At 42.4% G+C, this 24,086-nt stretch overlaps 2 protein-coding genes across 2 annotated transcripts; one reads left to right on the forward strand and one right to left on the reverse strand.

Annotated features, from left to right (window-relative positions):
- Positions 1-787: 787 nt before the first annotated feature.
- plekhm1 (pleckstrin homology domain containing, family M (with RUN domain) member 1) lies at positions 788-14,973 on the reverse strand. Its single transcript, XM_074620996.1, has 12 exons — positions 14,689-14,973; positions 13,180-13,269; positions 11,515-11,756; positions 10,471-11,130; positions 9,234-9,741; positions 7,323-7,470; positions 4,755-5,726; positions 4,151-4,296; positions 3,209-3,402; positions 3,062-3,125; positions 2,811-2,968; positions 788-2,187 (listed from the first exon to the last, which is right to left on the reverse strand). The coding sequence occupies exons 2-12, from the start codon at positions 13,231-13,233 to the stop codon at positions 2,079-2,081; spliced, it is 3,255 nt and encodes a 1,084-aa protein (XP_074477097.1). The 5' UTR covers positions 13,234-13,269; positions 14,689-14,973; the 3' UTR covers positions 788-2,078.
- Positions 14,974-17,899: 2,926 nt separating this feature from the next.
- LOC141758480 (interferon a3-like) lies at positions 17,900-19,043 on the forward strand. The gene is made up of 5 exons (XM_074619951.1): positions 17,900-18,034; positions 18,115-18,195; positions 18,288-18,437; positions 18,587-18,670; positions 18,742-19,043. Exons 1-5 carry the CDS (start codon positions 17,900-17,902, stop codon positions 18,835-18,837), a joined length of 546 nt encoding a protein of 181 aa, XP_074476052.1. The 3' UTR covers positions 18,838-19,043.
- Positions 19,044-24,086: the final 5,043 nt, after the last annotated feature.

Below are 24,086 nucleotides of genomic sequence, written 5' to 3' on the forward strand. Positions count from 1 at the left end.
GAGAGCGTTCCTATTGGCTGAGAGAGGCTCCAGTTTGGCTCTGATTGGTTGTTTTCCTCCGGTCTGTGAAATCTTGCAGATGCCATTAGGAGCACCAGAGGACACCGGAGGACACAGAGACACATGATTTTATTCAGATTACCTGTCTCATGCACTACTGTCAGGATATAGTGACCGTTTTATAAAAATAAGTTTTTTAATCATATTTGCTCCGTTTCTACCCACTGGTACTTTAAGAGAAAATACTTTTATTTCTCTCACCTGGAATTAACCACTGTGTATTATGACATTTGGCACATTTCACGTTGTTTTTAATTTAATTTTTATTTGAGGTTTTTCATCCTTTTGTTTGTTTTCCTCATCACTTAAAAAATATATGCAATTGTTGATTAACACAATAAAATCAATTAACTTAATAAAAGAAAAATGAGAATGTTTAGACTAAAAATGGCAGTTAAATATTAAAGCTCCAAAAGTCATTGCAACTGCAGCTAAAGATTTTATTTATTATTATTATATTATAATTATTACAAAATTAATTTAAAGAAGATGACTGTTGGTGAATACAACAAAGTCTGTAAAAAGCTCACTACCTCAAGTGTCTGCTGGGAAAAAAGTCCTATAAACAACGGCCAGACTCAGTGTCCGTAGTGCATAAAGGAACAAATTAAATATACAATTAAATATCAGCAAACTATGCAACAAGTTAATGACTAAACACACTCGTAAAATTCAACCTATAGCTAATGATCAATAGTGCCTAAAACAGAAGGGATTCATAAAGTAACACACTGATATTTATTTCATAATGGTCATTTATACATCATACATGATAAATGAGATGACAAAAAAAAAAGACAGCCCAGGAATAACATTATTCTGTACTTGCCACTTGCAAGTGATATGTTCTGCATATATCAAGATGGACTTGATGAGTAAACCTTCAATTATTTTTGTTCTTTGCAGATTCTGCAAAAAAAAATCTATGTGTTACTTCTGTTCGAGTTCAACTCTACATCAGAGTCAAATATTCAAGAGAAGAAAATTAAATTAAGCAAAAGTGATAATAAAAATGTCAGCAATGCATGTGCGTTAGCTGAGCGGTAACTCTGTGTGCTAGAAGATATTACAACTAAGATCTAGTTGAAATATCAGTTTAACAGTCATAGCTATTAAGTGCAAATGTGCAAAAATGTGTTTTGACTTCAGGATCAATGAGAAATTCAATATTTTGTAGTTTCTGCCAACGTTTATGATTTTATTTACTTCAGCAACTTCATGAATAATGTCAGTGGCTCGCCTCACAAGCAGCAAATGTTTGACCAAATATATGTTTTTAAATTTAAATTTTAAATCACACATATTAATGTATGTTACTGAGAGAAACATTCCACAAACTGATTTTTTACCTTTACATCAAAATCAGTCTCTAATGCAGTTATGTTATGATAAATGAACAAAGAAAGTACCTGTGCGGTGCTTTTTGGCCCTTTGTCAAACACACACCAAGAGGAAAATAGTGTAAAGCTTAAATGAAAAAGAAGGCACAATCAAAATCTGTTGATTAGAACATTTCGAGTGCTGTTTTGATATTTTTGCATGTTCAACCTCACTGCTGCGTTATGTATAAATATGAGCATCTGAGATGAATGTTCCGTGGAGCATTTCTGGTAAACATGATGAACGTCGACACAACGAGACAAAGTAAAAACCCACGATGTAAAAAAAAATGTGTTGGGTACGATTCTTGGCAGCAACTTTTCACCGTCCTTCGTTTGATGCCGTGGCTGAGTCTGAAGTCAGAGAGGTATTAGAGTCACTAGTCAGTAACATTTGGCTGCATTACATCAGCGTGATGAGTCGAGTTGCTGTCGAGCACGGTTCCTCTTCCTCTTTAAAGGTCAGTCAGGGCGGGCAAATCACGCTCATAATTGCACTTGAGGTTACTTCATGTAAAAGCTAGATTTTCTGTTATTTTTCTGTCCATCAGCGGTGCTCTAGCTTCCTGAAAAAAAAAAAAAGAAAAAAAAAGTGGCCTTGTTAGACGGGGCTACACAACGCCGCCCTGGTGGCTGCGCTCAGTCCAGCAGATCTCTCTCCAGGTATTTCTTCATCCGCTGACAGCGAGGACACGAGTCCCCGGCAGCCTTGCAGGCCAGGTGAAACACAGCTTTACAATCTTTACACCTGGGCAGAGACAAAATAATAAGCATTAAAAACAAGCAATTTAGAAACAAACATAATCATAATAATGGACAATTCCATTCAATAATATTGATCTAATATATTCAGGCAAAATTGCTTAATTCTTCTTTGACATAACTAAGAGAGGATGAAAATGGATGATTTAAAATGTTGCGTTTTGATTTTAATGTGGCATGACAATGAAAAAAAAATTAATGAGATGTTAAAGACAAAAATAACAAAATAATTGTCATTAATCACGTGTTTTTCATTTAATTATGACAGTAAATGCATTCATGAAAAGAAATACATTTTCTTTCATGTTTCTTTGATTTGTATTTATTTAGGCATAAATGTTTCATAGATAAAAGAACATAGTTTCTCTCTGTAACAATTAAAATCTGTTCGCTTAATCCCTATAAAAATCCAATGTTTTTTAATGACAAGCCATAACTATAAAGGTTAAACTTTCAGCACACATATTGATCTGCCAGGTCTGGACGGATGGACGGACGGACAATCCGAAAGCATAATGCCTCCGGCCATGGCTGTCTCCAGTGCGGAGGCATAAAAAGGTAATTGTGGGGATGAATTAAGCAGTACTGAGGCGGCCCAGGATAACGTACCTGGTGGTGATGTCAAACTGGAAGGGGAAGATGATGTCATTAGCGTGGCATAACTGACAGATGAAGCCACGCTGAGTGCACAGGTCACAGTGGAACACGTGGTTGGAGGCGTACTGCAACAGTGTGAGCAGGTAGGTTGCATATTGACCCTCTGCTATCTAAAAAAATAAATAAAAATAAACACATATTAAGATGTTTCAAGGTGGCAGACGACAGAAAGGTGCAGTAACATCATGAACACAGCAGGATACCTGTCGAAGGTCCATGACGCTGTACAGATGGCTCGACTCCAGCAGGTACGTTCGCTGCTCCAATCTGACAGAGAATTAAAGAAAATATATATATAATAAAATGTTGTGATAAAATATGGGGAAATATAAAACGCATCATTCACACACCTGGCTTGGAGTTTCTTGCAGGCTCCGCTGCGGCAGGTGAGCAGGTAGTCGCCCAGCAGGCGTAGCCTCTTCCGCAGGTTGTGGGCCTGAGACATGGACTCTGAATGCTTCACCAGCTCAGGGTTCAGGTGCTCCAGGTTCAGCAGAGGCTCCTGCTCCACCTGAGCCAGCAGATGCATGGCCTTCTTAGACACCTGGACAGACACACACAGGTCACACTCATGAGGTCAGAACAAAGTTGTGTGTGATCACTGAGGGTGAGTGTTACTGAAAAACATCAAACTTGTGCCTCAGTATTTTAAGTGAAACCACTGAAACAAGGCTTAAAAGACTCTGATGTAGACATCCTTCTTCTTTCTTGTCAAAAACTGTTAACTACCAGGGTTGTTATAGTCAACTAAAACTGAAACTAAAACAAAAATAAGCCGTGAAAAATATATTTAGTGAACTGAAACTAAATAATAACGATATCCTTTAAGAAAAACTGAACTGAAACTAAACTGCCTGTTTAAAAAACTAATACAATTTTAGTCTTTTAGCTATAATATATCCCTACTGAAATAAGGAGACAGCATGAATTTCTGTCAAGTCTCCCAACAGACATGACCTTCCAGGAGATGGCGCTATGGCGCAACTGCCTCACTAAAGTAGCACAAAGATTAGCTAACTAAAACTAAACAAAACTGAAATAAAAAAGTCAAAACTAAAATAAAATAAAAAACTAATTGAAAATTCTAAACTTTTATAACCCTGGTGCATACATTGCCCACAATGCAACTTGACAAGGCTTTATACAACCTATTTCACATATGCAGTAAGACCTGTAAACACACTTTGATGTGTAAAATCAGAGCAGTTGCCATTGAAATGATTTTCCCTCATAGTTTCATCCCCATATCTGATCACAGCAACTGTATATTGTTATGCATGTGCTGCACCTACCTCTCGCTGTGTGAGGTCCCAGTTGTGCACCATGCGTGAAGGGATGACGGTGGTGTTACCGTGGTGACAGGAGTCACAGTAGTATTGGCCTGAGAACTCACAGAGCCTGGCTCTGCCCAGCGACGGGCCGATCTGCTGAGGACACCCTGCGTATGACACACAGCAAACACAACCTCAGCCTCCGGTTCACATCAACAAAACAACTAATTCACTCACATATACAACACACACACACACACACACACACACACACACACACACACACACACACACACACACACACACACACACACACACACACACACACACACACACACACACACACACACACACACACACACACACACACACACACACACACACACACACACACACACACACACACACACACACACACTACCGACTTCTACAATGACTATATCCCACAAAAACCTAGTTTTTATTATTTCCTCCCTCACACATGTAATGTTAATGTCCTGATTCAACACCACATGTATGATTTTTCTGACAGACAGGTGTGATCAGTTGTCATATTTAGAAGCGACCAAACAATAATTATTGTGCGTTCATGCTTTTTGTTGCAAGACCAGCGACTCAACGTTACCTGCACACTTGAAGCTCTGAGCGTCCAGCCCCTTCTCTGAGGGAACAGTGCACAGATGAACAAGAAGTGCTCCGTCTTCTTTCAGTCTGTGCTGCACCAGTCTGGGGAGATTTCCAGTCCCCGGGCAGACCACAGCCGGCTCCTCAGAGACTTCGTCCTCCCCGCTCTCCAGGTACGAGTCCAGAGCTCTTCGGATCAAAACCCTCCAAGAGCGAGCCTCCTCTGGGTTCTCTGCTCTTATTCTAAGCGTCTCCCTGACGGTCAGGAGCTTGAAAAAGGCCGGTCCTCCCAGAGAGACGTCAGGCACCACGTCGCGGATGTCCTCAATAGGGTGGGTTTGCCGCAGCAGCTTCTTTCCCTCTTGAACCCGAAAGCCTTTCAAAGCCTCCAAGGAGAGGGAGAAGACCTGCGGCGCCCATATCCGAGCCTCGGGATCTGTGGAGAAGTACAAAACAGCTTCTTTGATGGCGTCCGTTTCCAAATCAGCAGTCCGAGTCCAGTCGAGTTCCTGTTCCTGTAGAGGAGGAGGCGCCTCCTGTCTTCCACATGTCCCCGTGTCAGAAGATGACGGGCCTCGCTCAGGGCTGGAGGGGGCGGAGGACGCATCCACACCGTTCTCACAGGGGGGTTGCAGCACCTCCCACTGCTCGTCAATACGGGACGCTGGACGGCATTTGTTGACGGCCTCTATGATCCGGTCCACCCAGTCCTCAGCTTCGTCGCGATTGGCCGCCCGGAGGTACAGACGCTTCCCGGGAAAGGCCAACTCGAAGCGGCCCTCGGTTGAGGCGATGCGAGCGTCCTCACATCGCACCAGGGAGCAGTTGTCGCAACACGTCCGCTCCTCTGCATTGAGGTACAGCCGGAACTCGAAGGGCGACAGCTCACAGTAGTAATCACGCCACATTCCCATCGCACCTCGCCGCTCCAGATGACCGAGCTTCAGCAAGCCACGAAAAGGGTTGGACAGCCCTGACAGACAAAGAATCAGATGAAGTTATTTCACATGATGCTTGGTCTATTTTCACTTTGTGGAGACTTGTTGAAAGCTAGAGACTCATTTTATTTTGTCACAACTGTTTTCAGTGAACTGGGTTCAGTTTTAAAGCTAGAGTGAAGATACTGGTATCATATGAAACTAGAAAGAAAATATATGTCATTGTTTTGTGTTGTTAATTCATTTCCAATAATAAATATATACATACATTTGCATAAAGCAAGCATATTTGCACATTTCCATGTTGATAACAGTATTAAATACTTGACAAATTTCCTTTTAAGGTACATTTTGAACAGATAAAAAATCTAAGATTAATTTGCAATTAATCACGATTAACTACGGACAATCATGCGTTTAATCGCGGTTGACAGCCTTATATTTTAGTCCTCTCTTTAACTGCAAAGCAACTTTTAAGGAACTGAGGAGAAGCAAAGGCAAGGTAAGATTATACAGTAGTTAGTCCATAGTCCAAGAACTCATTGAGGTGACGTTGTGCAAGATATACAAGTTTATTACATTCCAGTACAATCTCACCACATCACAATAAATGATGTAACAACAACAGGTGTTTTTTCCCATTTGACAGCCGATGGAAAACACCATGCTGATGTGACATCACTGTTTGGGGTGTGGTCAGAGCTGCAATGTTTTCATTCCTCAGTATCCTGTGCTGCAGGAATTTTCTGCCCTACCTGAACAGGATTATTTACCTTTCAGTTTAACTCCTTGGTGGCCAGCTTTACTAACCAGGTGTGGTCACATTGAAGAGGTTTTCACCACTAGTGGCGCTATGGAGCAATGTTTTCACAGGAGGCGGTTAACACATCAAGTAAACAAACTTTCAAGAGAAATCTGTGTTGTAAATGTTTTAGGCCGAAGGAGATGCATTCAACCTCCAGAATACACTGGAGGTGTTTTGCTGAGTAACATTAAATGTAAACAGGAATTTTGATTAAATGATTTGCTGAGCTGCAGTGTTTTTTTCTTCTGGTATACCCTTAAATACAAATTTATATGATTTTTATATTGCACTGACTTAACCTTAAAGCATCTATTTTGAAAGAATTTTAGTTTTACCTCTTTTGTTGTTAACTCAAATGTTGTCTCTTGTGATACATTTCATGCAAAGATGCAGCTTAAAGTGCTTAACAACTTAAACAACTTTTGTTCTTTTTATTATCGATTAATCTGATGATTATTTTTCCAATTTGTCGATTAGTCTCAAAACTCAAAGGTATTCAGTTTTACAAAAATATGTGACAAAGAAAAGCAAGAAATCATCTCATTTGAGAGGCTAGAACCAGAGAATGGTTGGCATTTTTTCAGTTTTTGTTTGAGAAATGACTAAAACAAATTAATCGATCATCAAAATAGTTACAGATTATTTTTCTGACAAGTATCTGATCATTTCAGCTCTAAATGAGACAGATCAATCTGTAACTGTTTGTTGGACGTAGATGGAGGCAGACGGCCGACCCTGTGTTCTCTGTTCCACCTTAAAATCATCTAGACTCTGTATTGTATGTTTTCTTCAGTTTTAAAATGTATGTACGTATGTATGGAAATACCGTATTGTCTGCGATGGACGACACTGGGAGGCGACTGAGAGACCTTGAGCTCAGCCGTGGGAGCAGGAGGAGGCGCCTCGTCCTGGTCTGACACCTCCTCCAGCTGGGGCTTGCAGATGTCATCCTCAGAGATCCAGGAATGAGAATGCTGCAACAGAAATTTTAGAAACGTTTTTTAACCTCTCGAGGGGGAAAAAATGGTTTTATAGACTGATCTGATCTGAGAAGAATGTCCACAACAACTTAAAATCAAAGTGTTTCGTAGTTTATTGACTTTATTTTCTGTGCATTTAATCTCTCTCTGCCTGCTTCACCCTGTGCTGCTGCAGCCTTTACATTAATCTGACTTGTGCTATGTAAGTGATATGGAAATGTTTACTAGGTCCAACCTTGTAAGATCCCTATCGAGACTGTTATGTAAGTGACCAGGGCACTTATTCAGACATGAGACCAACATGTTAAATTGCCATCAGATTAACGTAAAACGGTGCTTCTCTGTTTCCTTTATCTAGCACACCATATAGGAAGGAAATAAAATCATCCGACACGTACTATTTAGAGCCGCAAAAACAAGACATTTGAAGATGCAAAATTAGAGACATTTTATGGACCAAACAATTATTCAATAAATAATTGGAAGATTAACCGAAAATTCAAATATTTAAGTTGCAGCCCTACTCATTGCTTTCCAACAAACATGAGTTTTAGATCAGATTTACTGATCAAGTGAACACAACTGAGCCGTCTTCAATGAACAGACCACAGTTTATGAAAGAGCAGTTCCAGTTATCACGTGTCTTTGGGGTTAGTAGTGTGAGAATTATTAGAAATGAATGGTGACTTTCTCTGTTAAAAGGTCATGTAAAGATGAGCACACATTTGTAACTATCTTGAATAATTTGATTAACTAAAACGTGTGGCAACCACAGAAAGTCCTACATTTTGTAACACATCCTGGAGCTGACCCTGCTTGGACATCACGTGTGCAGTAAAAACTACAGAGTAAGTGTTTTATGGTGCAGGAAGCTATCTGTCTGAACTGGATTTTATCCAAAACATCCTGCCACAGGAGCTGGTTTATTTCATTTCAACATTTTTCTAACACAGCAGGACTAATGTGACTACTCATGATCTCCTTTAAGTGGGAAAAAATAACAATTTTCCATAAAAAGCTTGTGTTTATTTTCCACCCTGACACACTGACTTCCAGTATTAAGAGTCAGGTGTTTTATTTGTCATTTCCTCTGTGTGAAAAGCCAAACAGCATTTCAGGAGCAAAGGCTTTTCTGCAGTTCCCCTGTCTGTCTTTTAAGGGTAACTTTGGCATTTTTCATCCTATTTCCCCATGTTTTTGTGTCTAAGTGAATAATGGGGACAACAATTTCTGAAATTAGTCCAGTATTGAGGGAAAGCGCTGTAACCGGCAGCCACTAAACAGGCTGCAATGTAATCGCTCGGGGCAACTCCTCAACGTCAATTTACATCCACTAAAAGTGCTTGTTTTTGCCATGACAGGCTCAGATTGTTATCATGAGTGTCTGACAACATTATGGAAAGGACCCTACAGAGAAAATAAAGATTTTTCTTAACTTAACTTAACTTAACTTTTGGTCTGTTTGTTATTGTGTCATGTGACTTGTTGCCGCAAGACAACGGTGGAAATGTGAGTGAGAGTTGGAGAGAGGAGTGCCACAGGGAGTTTGTTGTGTTGGAGTATAGAAAGCGTAGCTTATTGTTATCTAAAGGATTCTCCCCATTTAGTCACAGACACAAATACCGGGGGAAATAGGGTCCAGGTTGAAAATACCCTTTCCCTTAACTTAAGTTGTACACAGAAACCACAACACAGTGATAGACAACTATTATAACAGTAGAGTGTCCATGCATCTTTGTGTAAGCAAATATACTTACTGATAGAGAATCTGAGGAGAGTTTGCTGCTCAGGATGCTGGTGGAGCGACGTGGGCCTTGATGCATTGACGGATCTGAGGTCAGCGCTTCTTTCTCTTCCTGGACAGCAACAGCCTCAGTACTCTCCTTAACACCGGTCGTATGTACTTCCTCTACAGGCTCGACAGACTCCACAGACTCCAAAGGCTCCACAGGCTCACTGACTGTAGAGAGCACTTCTGTGTCCATGTGTAACTCAGAAGAGGCACTGATGGACACTTCAGAGGGAGAGCAGTTAACATGGTTCTCATCAGATGATGTCGGTGGTGGCTCTGAATCACACAGTACAGAGTCTGGGAGTGGGTCCATGTGGTCTTGGGATGGTGTAGGGGGACCCTGGGTCTCGCTGTCAGAGCTGCTGAAAACGGCCGTCTCCGAGTACTGATCTGGACCCGTGCTGGAGACAAAGGAGTCTTCACGCATGGAGTCCTGACTGCAGTGGCCGCTCTCCCTGAAATCTGTCAGAAAACTGCAGAGACAAGGACAACAAGTCAGGATATATTTAAGCTTATAATAAAAGAGAGGACTTTTACTGTTGCCTGTTTCTATTTCTAGTTTTAAAGGATAAAGCTGGCATTATTCTATATTTTTCTTATTTTCAACAGATCCAAAGAAAAGCCCCGAGCCCATTCATTCCTACTGAAGGTGTAAATCTTTAAAAACAACATATATATATTGTTTAATTTTTTCCTTAAACAGCTGGGCACTTTTTAACAAACTTCACTCAAACAGGAGTAAAAAAAAGCATTTGTTGGGGACTATTGTCAGCTGTGGGTTAATCCATATTTGGTGCTCTAATCAGTACTTACAGCAGCAGGACAGTACAGTAAATGGGATTAACTCAAAATAAACTACAGTGTTCATGGTAATGAAGGGAGCTCTATGGCACAGAGGAAGAAGATGTATCAGGCATTGTTATACTGTATATCAGGGGTTCTCAAACTTATCACTCAAACGTCCACATCTGATTTTTATTAAAAGTCAGAGGTCTGGGATGATTGGCAATAACAAAAATAGCATCATAACGTATTGTATTCATAACATGACTAGAGATGGGTATTTTTATTTTGGTTTTGGACTTTTCATAGGATTTGCTGACAATAACAAAAATGTAGAATATCACCGGCTTTATCCTTTAACGCTTATCTGCTCTTTCGCTCTAACATATCCAAAGACACGGCTAAGAAGATGCACTTACTCTTTCTGTGGCCTCTTGGTGCTGATGTTGACATTAATGGGCATGTCCAGGTCACATGAAGACCACTGTTCTCCTGTCGGGCTGCGGGGGTCCTGCCCCTGCAGGAGGCTGTCAGAGCTCAAGCTGGAGGAGAGCTGAGAGGAGCCCGTGGTGTCCAGGCTTAAATTAGATGAGTTGAGTGCAGTCCTACCCCCATTTGTCCCTTTCCCCGACAGCATCACTGGACACCCTCTCTGCATATCCTGCGCATCTGACGAGCTTGACGACTGAGACACCGTATCCCAAGATTCTTTACGCTTGGAGCTGGGAAGGTCTCCGCCGTTGAGGGTCGGGTGGAGTGCGTCCGCCTGGGACAAGGGGCAGAGTCCGGCGAGAGCCAGAGGCGTGGTGGTCCATTCGTTGAGGACAGCTGACTTGTAGGAAAGGCTGAACGTAAGTGACGCCAGACCCTGGAGGTAGCTGAGCAGAACTTCCCTCTCCTCGGTGTTCAGGAGCAAGGCACTGGGCTGGTAGTGGGCCCGCAGCTTGGAGCCCTCGCGAAACAGCGACGCAAGGTAGCACTCCAGCAGGCCGTGGTTGAGGGCCAGCCGCAGCCACGCTCGGCAGCGACCCACGTCCGTGCCCACGAAGCTGATCTTCTCCAGCTCTGTGACCACATCACTGAAGATTTAACAGAGATTGTTATTACATGTTATACTAAGTTTTAACAGAATAATGTAATGATTATTGTCATTATCAATTAATCTTTCTTAATTGATTATTGTTTGGTCTATAAAATGTCAAAACATTTTGAAAAATTATAACTTCCTAAAAGTCCAAGTTGAAGTTCGACCAACAATCCAAAACCCCAAAATATTCAGTTTAATATCACATAAGGGCCTGTGTCCATATGCCGTTTTTTCTGAGCGGCAGTATCTTTTTTTTCAGAAAAAGCGCTGCACCCAGGGCTCCGCCTTTAGAAATCTTTTAGAAAAGCGCTGGTGACGTCACTGTATAAAATGAAGAAGCTTGTTTTGGATATTTTTGGTATAAATGTGCTTTTACCGGTGGGTGACGGTCTTGAGGAGGCTCCAGAAGAAGGGCTGAGGGAGGGGTCCCCGGTCTCCCTTCCTACCCCGGCCCCCGGCATCCGAGCGGATGTACTTGCTCTTGATACCGTGGATGAAGATGGCCTCCAGGGCGCAGCAGAGGAGGTTGGCATCCCCGTCTTCACTGGTGACCACTGTGTCTGACGTTACGTAGCGCTTCTGCAGGGCCTTGAGCGACTGGGCCAACTTCTCCTTGATCTACATGTGACAACGCATGTGAGAGGAAAATATCATCAGCTTCCTCGTTCCTTTTGGAGAGAGGTCAACTAAGGTGCTGTTCTGATGAGAACCAGGTTGGCAAATAACTTCTTTGTTCACCAACACACACAACAGGCACAGTAACGAAAACAGCCAGCACATATTCTGCATTCCAGTCTACAGTGTGACGAGGAATAGAGGTCAGTGTGGCCATGTTGTTATGAAACATGGTCTGTAGATTACCTATACAGCAGTCACATGACACGGACTGTCAGCTGACATGGAAAGACAGAGAACATAAACATATAAAAAGAAAGCCTACATTATGCAATAGGTTGCAGAATAAAAACTGATTCTTCAGCAACACTTTGAAAAGCAATGGTCCGGATGTTCTCGACGCTGAGCGCTGAAGCACTGAAGCACTCTTCTTTTACTGTGCTTGACTTGGCACGACTTGAGCAACACAGCTAAAAGATATATTCTATGGGACCAATTCCTTGCCTGCTTTCAGAGCTTTCTGACTCGCATACATTAATTCGGCAAGTCAGCAGTACATTGTACACTTTCTGCAGAGCCATGCTATTTAATACATCATATTGAAACAGTCACACATCCAGTATATTCTGCTAACTATTAACTAAGCAAGGTCTGCACTCATTCTCACACACACACAAGGTGAGCTTATATTGTTTTGCCATTGATTCTGCATCTGGTTTTGTCTCTTTAACCCCTTAAAACTCCGGCGGGCCCGGCCGCTATTCTGTCTTTCGCAGGTTGTAGCGGGCTTAGTTATCAAGGTAGATACTAAGTGAAACTAGAAAAACCTAGGGAATCCATTGGTACCAACCATGTTATGCCAGCTTGTCGGGAAGATTGCTAAATAACGCTAGGAGTTATGCTCAATTTTGGCGAGGAAAAACTAGCATGGTGATTTTCTTGTTGTTTTTTTATTCTGTCAATATGAAGACACAACAAGGTCAATATATTTCATCATTACAATAAATTATTAGTTCTACGTTATTATATAAAAATATAGATGTATGGGGGTTCAGTGAGCCTCCTGAACCAACCCGAACCAGCTTGAAACTGGGACAATCCCAGACAAACCGGGACGTCTGGTCACCGTATGTTAAACCTCTTCTAACAACACCATCAATACGATACGCAGGCAAGTGAATGAATCACCAAGTTCAAGGCGGAAAGTGGTGTAATGCTGAAGTGCAGTTACAACAGTACAATTACAACATGCACTACCTAACTGTCACAACCTAACTGGCAAAACTCCATCCCAGAAGCCAATAAAGCCAATCTAACACCTCTGCCACAGGCATCACAGTAACAATGAAAGAGAAAACCACCATGACGAAGTGATGTCTACAAGGTAACAAGATCTTGCAGACGTGGGAAAAGCTTGTGGTTTTACCTGTTTGACATCTTTAGCCTCGGGTGGCGAATCTGGCATCTGTGTGGCTAGCATGGCACCTCCTGGGAAGGTTTACTTCCACATGGTACACTGAAACACAAACACAAAGACTCCTTTCAACACTTCTCTAACAACTAGATTGCTTCCCTTTTGACATGACTTTTGCCATTTAAGATGGGTATACGAGACAAACAAGGCATGTGATGATAAGGAAGCTGATTTTTTTTTTCCTCGCTTCATGTTACCAGCAAATTTGATGCTGAGCTGCTATCATTACATTTTCCATCACGAGATTGTGTTCTCCTCTGTGGCATATCTGCTATTTCATGGTTTCAGTAAGTAACCACATTGTAACTGAGTCATGTGAGGCGCTGATTAAAGAGGGTGTCTGCACGGAAGTAGCTACAAAATGCTTCAGGACGAACTTCCTCAATCAAAAGAAGTACTGTGAGGGCAAATCAGGATCTAAATAGTGTGCCACTCAGATTGCCTGACATGATCACACGCAGATAAGATAGCTCTGAATAGATTAACATAAAACTTCATTGTAGGGAAATTCAGTTGCTGCAGCAGAACAAAGACAGAAATAAATAGATATAGATAAGTATAGAAAGTAGGGGTGGGGAAAAAAATTATTCACCTATGTATTGCTATTTTTTATAGTATAACGATTGATAGCAGCAGAGTCAACAAGTATATATGTAATTAGAGTTCCTCAAATCTGATATGATTAAGTACTCACTGTTTGTCTGATTTAATATAATGGAACATAATGCAGGAGACAATATTAACATAATTAAGTATAATATGGTACATTATGATGTAGTATGGGATATGAGACATAGTATGAGGTGTTGTAGTGTAGTAATGATATAGTATAACATGGTAGTATAGTACAGCAATATAACATTAACAAAATCCAGTATAATATGGTACATTATGATGTAGCATGGGATATGAGACATAGTATAAGGTGTTGTAGTGTAGTAATGATATAGCATAACATAGTAGTATAGTACAGCAATATAACATTGAATGAATGACCATGATATGAATAGAATATCAAATATAATATGGTATAGTATAATGTATAACAAGAATATAATCAAATCAAATACCTGCAATGCCAAGCTACTGACAAAAATAGGATTAAGTATTATTAGCCTTACAGAAGCGTTACCAGTCAGTTTGTGTGCATAATGTGACAGTTTAAGGTTAAAACTAACAGACATCTTTACAGTTAACCTGCATTAACTGGCAGCTGGCAAGTTGACAGTTTTAGTGTTGGCTTCTGTTTCTGGGTGTGTGTTGGCATTAAAGCTCGACAGGTTTACAACACAGTAAACCAAAGCAAGCTGTATAAAACACCGTTCATGTATCAGTTAAAGTAAACACAGTAAACACAGTAACCACAGTAACCACAGTAACCACAGTAACCACAGTAACCATGGCAGTGACAGTTAGGCTGGATGATGTGGTAACGTTAGTAGCATTAGTTAGCTTCCTTACCGAAACAGGTCGGCTAACTTGCCATTAAAGATCCAAAAGACAACCGAGATATCCTCCGGAAATTATTATAAACTCAGTAAATGTACGTAAAAAGGAAAGTCAATCCGTACAGTCGCTCGCCATCGCTAATAAAACATTAAATAAACGTCTAAAATGAGATTTAACTATAAGATTGTGTTTCCTCGAGAGACGTTGAGATGTTCTCTGTCACTTTACAGCTGAAGACTGATGCATCATGGGAAGACGAGACTTGTGATGCCTTCAGGCTCTCTCAAAAATACAGTAAAAGTGATAATAAGCGTTACAGAAACAGATAAACGACATTCAAGATTCAAGATGTTTATTGTCACGCAGGTTATACAAGTATAATCGTGTGAAATGCTTTTTGCTGGGAAGCTCCATTAAAAATAATAAGTTATATTACAATTATAATAGGAAATACCTTGTACAAGGCATATAAAGAACATATACATATCAGGAAGTATGAATGTACATATATAAGAAATACTTTGTACAAGGCATATTAAGAACATATGCATTAAGAACATATACAGGCATATTAAGAACATATGCAGGCATATTAAGAACATATACATTAAGAACATACAGTATATACAGTATGATATATGATTGAGGTACATTTTACGAACAGTAAACAGTTGCACATACTAACTTCTTTGTTATTTTGTTATAGCAGTACTTCTTCATATCCAACTACACAGATACCATAAGATATTGACTGTCACTTTACCTTTTATATATTTTTACCTAGGCCTATATTCAGTTTATTCATTTGCAATTACTGTCTAATATACTATGACTTCTTTTAAACAGAATTCTATATATAGAAATATATATATCTATACATGTATAAACTACACTATGACTTTTCAGTAAAAGTAGTATTAGTAGTAATATTTTAGTTGTAAATATTAGTGCATATGCCTGATAGAAGTAGAAGCAGCAATAACAGTGATGCTATGGTGGTAGTTGTAGTTTACGAGTTACACTTAAAGGCATCAGCGTGCTGATGTTGTTGCTGTTCCATGTGAGGACTTCATGTTCCCTCAGAGTTCCTGTTGAGCTGACAACACAGCTTAAGAAAGTTGTAATCACACACTCAACAGCTTGTGATCTGTGTAGTAACTCCACCACATTATCTCCACACTTATAAATTCGTTTTTAAAAGTTTGTGTTCGTGTCAGGAAATGATAAGCTGCATAATAATGAAATAAAGTAAATGTTGAAGTATACTAAAACAGTGACATAAAGGTTCATTTGGGGTTGTTTCTGCTGGAGCACAATCCATTTCTAGTGCAACTGCAGTCTGTAAATACCGTGTTTTACAGCTAATATTTAGTAATCAGATGGTTCAACAGGGGGTGCCAAAGTGCAATTATGGATTAAGCTATATCACTGATTGTTATTCCTTTCAGTACTTTTAGTGAATGTGAATCCTAAATTTCTTGCATGTGTGCTCATGTACTGTATGTCAACACTCATAAAACATGAGGGAACAGACTTTCCTTTGTGATGTGTAATGATGTGATAAAAACAAGATAACATTGCTGTAAATTTGAATAGTTTCAAATTTTATTCATAATCTTGTTTTTTATTTCATATACTTCTAATATACATTTTTGTTTTACTTTTCTCTGTTTATCTGTTCTTATTTCTGTCCCTGTGCTGTTGCAACACCTGAATTTCCACTCAATAAAAGCTTATCTTATCTTACATACAGTAGTTAAAATGTCCCCACAATGCCCATGAAGTGGTTATTCCGAATTACGTAAGTAAAAGGAGGATAATAAAATAAAATAAAAACAATCATATACGTATATATCGTTAGAATAAAACGTTTGTTTAATTTCCCAAATATGTATTTAATTATTTAAATGGACAGAAAGCACATTAGAATATTCACATAGAACAAGAGCAATAATTGGAAAATGCATTTTAATAATACCAGATGATGAAATGCCAAGGAGACACCTGGATTCCCCCTCTGGAGACCAAACAAAAGGCTTACCTGTCTTCTCACCTCTTCTTCAGAAACGTCATGACGGGCACTGTGATTTTCACACGGCAGTCTGATGGCGTCACACGTTACGTTACGTAGGCCGCAGGCACGTCCGTTTTCACTTTGGGGAAGCGCTTTCTCTTTGTGTTTGATTGATATGTGGACACGCTGCAGTCAAATCTACAGTTTCAATCATGCATAATAAATACTAATAAATGCAGACTGAACTAAATAAATACATATAATAATATCGTATTATTATTATTAATAATAATAATAATAACAATAATAATAATTTCTGGCCTTAAATATCCAAAATGCAAATCAAGTTAAATAACTTTTCTTAATTTAATAAATGTAAAGCCTGCATAAATGGGAGCCTTCAGCCTGAACTAAATAAAATACATATAATGTTGTATTATTATTATTATTATTAATAATAATAATAATAATAATAATAATAATAATAATAATTTCTTTCCTCAAATATCCAAAATGCAAAACAAGTTAAATTAATACTTTTATTAATCTTAATTAATACATTTAAAAAATAAAACTTATTGGAGTCCTTTAAAAATTGCCAAAAATATTCCCATGTTACTCCCAAAATGTTCCCTATCGAACAAAATCAGTGTGATGATGAATATTGAGCTGTGTTTATGCTTTTATTCTGTAATATGAATTTCCTATGTGGCTTTTTAAAAACTGGCATTTCTGTGATTAAAAAACTTTAAAACATTTTATTTGGTTTTAAAAATCGCAATAATATTCCTATAATAATCCCATAATTTCCAATATCGAATAGTAAACAATTAAAATATTATTAATGGGGAATTATGTTTGTCTTTGCATTTTTTTAGGTATTCTATTAAACATTTACTATGTATTTAAAATGCATGATATTTTAGCTGTGCTGTGATATTTGTTTATGCTTTTATTGTGGGAGATTTTTTTTCCCATTAAGACACTAATTAGAAACTGAAATGTGAGTGACATTAAACATGTCTGTAAGTTGAGGTTGACTTTGACCACTGAAAAACCCACAGCAGCAGGTGTAGGTGTGGAAAGTGAAATAGGTGCGTTCTGCAGTAGAAATGAGGCTCTGCAGCTCTGCTTCAACACACCAACTACTTCACAAGACTAATATCTCTATTTGCTCCAACACAAAGACAACTAGTCTCTTTTTTAAAGATGCTCAGCAGGATGTTGTTAGTGTGCCTCATGTCTGTCAGTGTGTTCAGTTCAGCCTCCTCACTGAGCTGCAGATGGATGGATCATAAATTCAGTCAGCACAGTCTGAACTCTCTGAATCTAATAGATGCTATGGTAAGTGGACTTCTTTAAAATCATTCAGTGAGTTTACTTTACTGTCTGTTTACTTCATGATGTGTGTTTGTGTGATGCAGGCTAATAATTCCACTAACACCACTGAGGAGGCTGAAGTGGACTTCCCTAATGATCTGTACAGCCAGGCCTCCAAAGCTTCAGTAAGTCTTCCTCAAACCTTTGGAATAAATATTTAAAAATAAAAAAATGTCATAAATGTGTTTTTATATTGTGATTGATGTTGTTCTTCCAGGCTGAGGACAAACTGAGTTTCACAGTTCAGATCCTGGAGGAGATGGTCTCCCTGTTTGAGGAGGATCACAGCTCTGCATCATGGGAGGAGACCACAGTGGAGCACTTTCTCATTGTTGTGACCCAGCAGGCTGAAGGCCTCCACTCCTGTGTGAGTAGAGAACATAACTGGCAGTAACAACATGCAACACGTGTAGTTAGATCTCTGTTGCTCTGAAGTCCTGACAGCTTTACAGCTCTGTGAATACATGACAGGTGAATAAAGCATGTTAAATATTTATTTTCTTGTAATGAATTTAGATTGTGAGTCAGAGCAACAAGAAGAAGAACAAGAAGCTGCACATGTATTTCAAGAGACTCTCACACCATGTCCTGGAGCGAATGGTAAGTCTATCTATCCATCCATCCATCCATCCATCTATCTATCTCTAATGCTGGTGTTGTTGTGTGTGCAGGGCCACAGTGCTGAATCCTGGGAGCTGATCAGGAAGGAAATGAAAACCCATCTGACGAGAGCAGACCAGCTGGCTTTGTCTGTACTCACCAACTAAAATCTCTCTGTCACATTACCAATGTGTTCATTTATTAGCTTACATGCAGTCTATTTATTTATTTATCTATTTATTAACATATTTATCTTTAAATTATTGAGTTATTTGTGTATTTATTGATCGTGTATTTGATCAAAATGCTTATTTTTTAACTTTGCTTTGATAAAAAATATATATTTTTCTGTATTTCTTATCAATAAAAATGATATTTCTTCCAGCAAATGTGAATATGTTTATTGTTTTTATTCCTGTTACATAAACAAAAGGGATGCACAATTTTCTTTTTAATGACTTTAATCAAACAACATGCAGGAACATGTGTTTCTATAGTAAAACCTCTCACAGTACTTACACCTACTGAAGGTACATATTACAGTAAATCATCAGGGCAGAGAATTAAAACTAAGTACGAGTGCACAATAATAGGCTTTTAAAAATATTAATATATTTAGAAATATTAAATATGATGATTATAATCCACTGATAGAATCATTCTGAAGATATTCTGCATAATGAGTACTTTTACTTTCGGTACTTAAATGTATATTTAGTTAGTATATTTTGATGATAATTCTTTCATATTTTTTACTAAATTCTGAATGCAGGACTTTTACTTGTAATTACTGTGGTACTGCTAATTTGACTTACATGTGAGTAAAAGATCGGAGTACTTCTTCCACCACTGGCAGTATGGAATAAATGATACAGGTGATACACTGGCTATACTGCTACTTATCTGCTCTAAGAATGCAGGAATTAAGTTTTCAAAATGCACATATTAAAAGGATGCCGTCTCTGGCTGATAATAATCAGTTTACATCAAACACAAAATTTAGTCTCACAGGTCAGACTGAACAGATTACAGACATGTTTAGTTTTAGCTACTTGTGCAGCACTGAATGTGAAAGCAAAGTGATAAAACGATAGTTACGAATGTAACTACGGTTCTATTTCATCCTTACTGACCGCCAGAGGCAGTGCTTCAACACTGGATGACTTATAACAACAGAGTCACGAGGAATCCTCGAGTACATACCCCATAAAGATGAAGCAGAGGAACTCGGCTGAAGGACCACGCCCAGTGGATGGGGGGTGGCCACATTGACTCTATAATATCTGAAGAATGTGCTCGGTGACGTCCCTGAGGCCGCGGCACATATGTCCTCCAAGGGGACCCCTCTCAGGGTTGCCCATGATGTGGAAACACTCCTGGTAGAGTGGCACCTTACTGTGGATGGAGGAGAACGGTCATTCACCTTGTATGCGTGGGAAATCACTTCCACGATCCAGTGGGACAGGCGCTGCTTTGAGAGCGCACAGCCCTTCTTGGGACCGCCGTAACAGATAAAGAGTTGCTCTGACCGCCGTATGCATGCGGTGGCTTCTACATAGGCTCTAAGGGCCCGCACTGGGCATAACAGCCTTGCCCTCTCCTCCCCATCTCCTTTAGGGGGTTGAAACTGGGCAAGCCGAATAGGCTGATTGTGATGTGATCGTGACAGCACCTTAGGGAGGAACGCTGTATTTGGCCACAAAGTGACACCTGAGCCATCTGAGTTCCACCTCAGACGTGAATTGTTCACTGACAAGGCATGTAGCTCGCCTACACGCTTTGCAGAAGTGATGGCAAGGAGAAATGAAGTTTTGGCCGACAGCCACCTCAGCTCTGCCTGTACTAAGGGTTCAAAGGGAGGCAAGCATAGAGCGTCCAGCACCGGGGGCAGGTCCCATGCGGGAGCCCTCGGAGTGCTCGGGGGACGCAGCCGCAGAGCCCCTTTTAAGAAGAGAGACACAAGCCTGTTGCTCCCCACAGTGTTATTATCGACCCTATCGTGCTGCGATGAAATAGCAGCCACATACACCTTCATTGTAGCTGGAGACCGGCCACCTTCCAGGAGGGACTGCAGAAACTTCAGAATTGTAGGCACCGAGCAATGTACTGGGTCCTCTTTCTGAACTGTACACCATTCAGAGAACAACTTCCACCTGTTCTCGTACGGCAGGTGGGTAGATGGTGCTCTGGCATTCAGAATAGTCTTTCTGACGGGCTCTATGCAATCAGTCAGCATTGGGTCGGACCCTCCAGCGGCCAAACCCACAGCTGAAGGCGGCTGGGGTCGGGATGCCAGATCTGACCCCCCAGCTGAGATAAGAGGTCTGTCCTGCTGGGGAGGCGCCAGGGCGTCCCGCAGCAGAGTCTGTGCAGCAGTGAGAACCCTATCCTTGCTGGCCAGAAGGGGGCCACCAGGAGAAGTCTGTGGCCCTGCTGAAACACTCTGAGAAGCGTTGGTAGGATCAGAGGGAACGGTGGGAAGGCATAGAGGAGACTCTCTGGCCACGTGTGAGCCAGAGCATCTTGACCTAGAGGGCTGGTCTTCTCCCTCAAGGAGAACCAGAGGAGGCAGTGGGTTGACATCTCTGAGGCAAAGAGATCCACCTCTGCTCTGCCGAAGAGACTCCATATTTTGTGCACCACCTGTGGGTGAAGGCGCCCCTCCCCCGGCGGGGGTTTGTGACGGGAGAGGAAATCTGCGACAGGGTTCCGTTCCCCTGGCAATTACATTGCCCGTAGGCTGTTCAGGCGAGAGGCTGCCCATGTCAGGAGAGCCTGGGATGTCTGCAGCAACCTTGCAGATTTGGTGCCCCCTTGGTGGTTTATATAAAAAAACGGTCGAGGTGTTGTCCGACTGGACGAGCACATGTTTCCCTCTCAGGTATGGCAGGAAGTGCTTGAGCGCTAGGTGCACTGCACGTAGCTCCAGCACATTGACCTGCTCTGTGCGGTCCAGAGCAGACCACTGTCCCCGAGCAGTCTTGTTCTGCCACACTGCACCCCACCCAGAGAGGCAGGCATCTGTTGTGACGGTCTCTCTGCGGGATGGAACGGAGCCCGTGGGCACGCCCTTTTCCAAGTACGCTCTCTCCCTCCATGGGGATAGAGCGAGAAAGCACTGTTGAGACACCTTTATCTTCTTGTGCCTGTGCCGCTTGGCGTCCAAGTGGAGGCTGTTCAACCATCTCTGCAGAGGGCGCAGTGAAAGCAAGCCCAAGGGAACGACAGCTGAGGCAGCTGCCAGTTTGCCCAGCAGGCGAAGAAACAGAATGTGGGGCAAGGACCTGCCCCTTTGGAAGATGTGAAGGTGGTGGAGGATGTTGTCCACACGCTGAAGTGACGGACAAGCCCTCATAGTGACTGTGTCCAGAGCCATACCAATAAAGGTTATGCTCTGGGAGGGGTTCAGAGAGCTCTTCCCCAAGTTCACCCTGAGACCCAGCTGGGTCCTGTGGGAGAGAAGGAGGGCCGTGTCCCGGGCCGCCTGAAGCGGGGATGGCGCACAGATCAGCCAATCGTCTAGATACGGCAGGATCTTCATGCCGCGTGACTGCAGGGGCGAGAGGGCCGCCGCAACGCACCTGGTGAATACTCGTGGGGGACAGGGAGAGTCCAAATGGAAGCACCCTGAACTGAAAGTGACGGTTTTGGAAAACAAAACGAAGAAACCTCCTGTGGTGAGGTACAATGGGAACATGGAAATAAGCCTCCTTCAAGTCGACAGATGTGAACCATTCCCACCTGGTGACAGCACGAAGAGTGTCCGCTGTGCTCAGCATTCATTATGACCCGGCTGGAGGATGGGGGCCGGCGCCAGAATTGAAGTTTGTACCCCCGGGTTAGGGTGGACACCACCCAGGGGTCTGAAGTGTGAGCTGCCCAGCAGTTGAGCTGCTGCTGGGAGAAATAACCGACAGCCGGCCCTAGGGTCTCAGTAGCGGGCCCCCCGGCCTCTGAAGGCTCTGGGGGGGCGGCGGTTAGGCTCCACGGCCCAGGTTGCCTGGAGGGCAAGTGGGCGGGGTTGTCACGGTAGCGGACCTGCCTCTCGGTGGAGCGCTGAGGTCCGTGGTGGCCACTAGGCTGAGCCGGTGGCCGGGAGCGGCCTCGGGGGGCAGACATGGAGCCCCTCGGCCTGGCAGGGGGGGGGGCATGCCCTTTCGAAGACCAGAGAACTGCCTGGTCTGGTCAGCTTGGACAGTCCGCTCAAGTACCTGTAGGGCAGCTGTCCCGAACAGGTGCCCTGGTTCTACTGGGACAGTACGGAGGGTCCTCCGACATGTCTCAGACAAGGGCGACTGCGCCAGCCAAACCTGGCGACGAGTCTGAACCAGCATGGACATCAGCCGTCCAAGTTCCCTCGACATCAGTGCAAACGCCTGCAATGACGCGTCACTGAGGCTGGTGGAGGAAACGTCGGGAGCAGCCTCCTGCAGAGAGGCTGAGAGGGCAAGCATGAGGTGTGAGAGGGAGTTGCCCATGCGGCCCATGCGAGCCGCTGTATCATAAGCTTTAGAGAGGAGGTCGTCTGTGACCCGACATTGGGGTCGAGGGCACCTTGCCTCTGGTCTCAGAGCCTCGTCAGGGGAGACTATGAGAGAAGCAATGGCAGGCTCAATAGCTGGCATGTGGTCAAGGCCAATTTTTTGCCGCATCCTGCATGGCTGCCAGGGTTCGGCCATCAGACGGGAGACGGGAGAAAGCCCTAGTATCCCTCCAGCATGCCTGTAACTCCCTAAGATACTCTTTGGAGGGAGGGACAGTAAAGGTGGTGGAGGCCGGCGCGCGCCTAAAGAAAGCGCTCGCAGGCGCCGATTCTGGCTGCCGTATACCCATCGGAAGAACTATGGGCCGAGGAACGGGAGCCGCGCCCAGAGGAATGGGAGGGCTCCTCCACGTTGTATTCGTTAAAGAGGGTGGCTGAAGCCGCCATCGAGACAGCATCTTCCTCCGAATATGACTCAGCCATGGGCAGAGTTGGTGTACCTGCGTCCTCCGTACCCGCACTAGAGTGGAGGGCCAGGAGGAGCGACTTCATCTGGGCTAGCTCAGCCGTAAGCAGATCCACCTTAGAAGACAGCTTGCCAGACTTAGCCTGCTTCTTGGATGGCGCACCCGCAGCCTCTGTGGCCTGCCGTTTGGAACGGGTAGTTTGGGCTGGGGCCAGCTGCCCTGAGGGGACAGCGTAACCCATCAGGAGGTTTGAAGAGGAGCCATACAGGTGTAGCAGCCTGGAGAGTTGAGCATCGTGACAGCCACGGAGAAACTCTGTCCCGTCAGTTGCTGCTGAAGTCAGTCTGAGCGAGAGCACTCTGCTGACTGAAGAGAACGTGCAGGAAACAGTCTGTGTAGTGAGAGGAGAGCGAGCACACTGTCTTCACTAGCACAGTAACTGTCGATGTCTGATTCTACCCGATTA

Source organism: Sebastes fasciatus, chromosome 20 (assembly GCF_043250625.1).
Source record: "Sebastes fasciatus isolate fSebFas1 chromosome 20, fSebFas1.pri, whole genome shotgun sequence".
Lineage (NCBI taxonomy): Eukaryota > Metazoa > Chordata > Actinopteri > Perciformes > Sebastidae > Sebastes > Sebastes fasciatus.

What these genes read in the sequence shown, in the direction of transcription:
- LOC141758480 (XM_074619951.1), top strand. Translation starts at nt 17,900, where the DNA reads ATGCTCAGCAGGATGTTGTTAGTGTGCCTCATGTCTGTCAGTGTGTTC. An exon ending in TGAATCTAATAGATGCTATG is followed by an intron (nt 18,035 to 18,114) that starts GTAAGTGGACTT and finishes TGTGTGATGCAG; the next exon opens with GCTAATAATTCCACTAACAC. An exon ending in CTGAAGGCCTCCACTCCTGT is followed by an intron (nt 18,438 to 18,586) that starts GTGAGTAGAGAA and finishes TAATGAATTTAG; the next exon opens with ATTGTGAGTCAGAGCAACAA.
- plekhm1 (XM_074620996.1), bottom strand. Translation starts at nt 13,233, where the DNA reads ATGCTAGCCACACAGATGCCAGATTCGCCACCCGAGGCTAAAGATGTC. An exon ending in AGGCTAAAGATGTCAAACAG is followed by an intron (nt 11,757 to 13,179) that starts GTAAAACCACAA and finishes TGTCACATGTAG; the next exon opens with ATCAAGGAGAAGTTGGCCCA. An exon ending in CGTCCATCGCAGACAATACG is followed by an intron (nt 5,727 to 7,322) that starts GTATTTCCATAC and finishes TTTGTCTGTCAG; the next exon opens with GGCTGTCCAACCCTTTTCGT.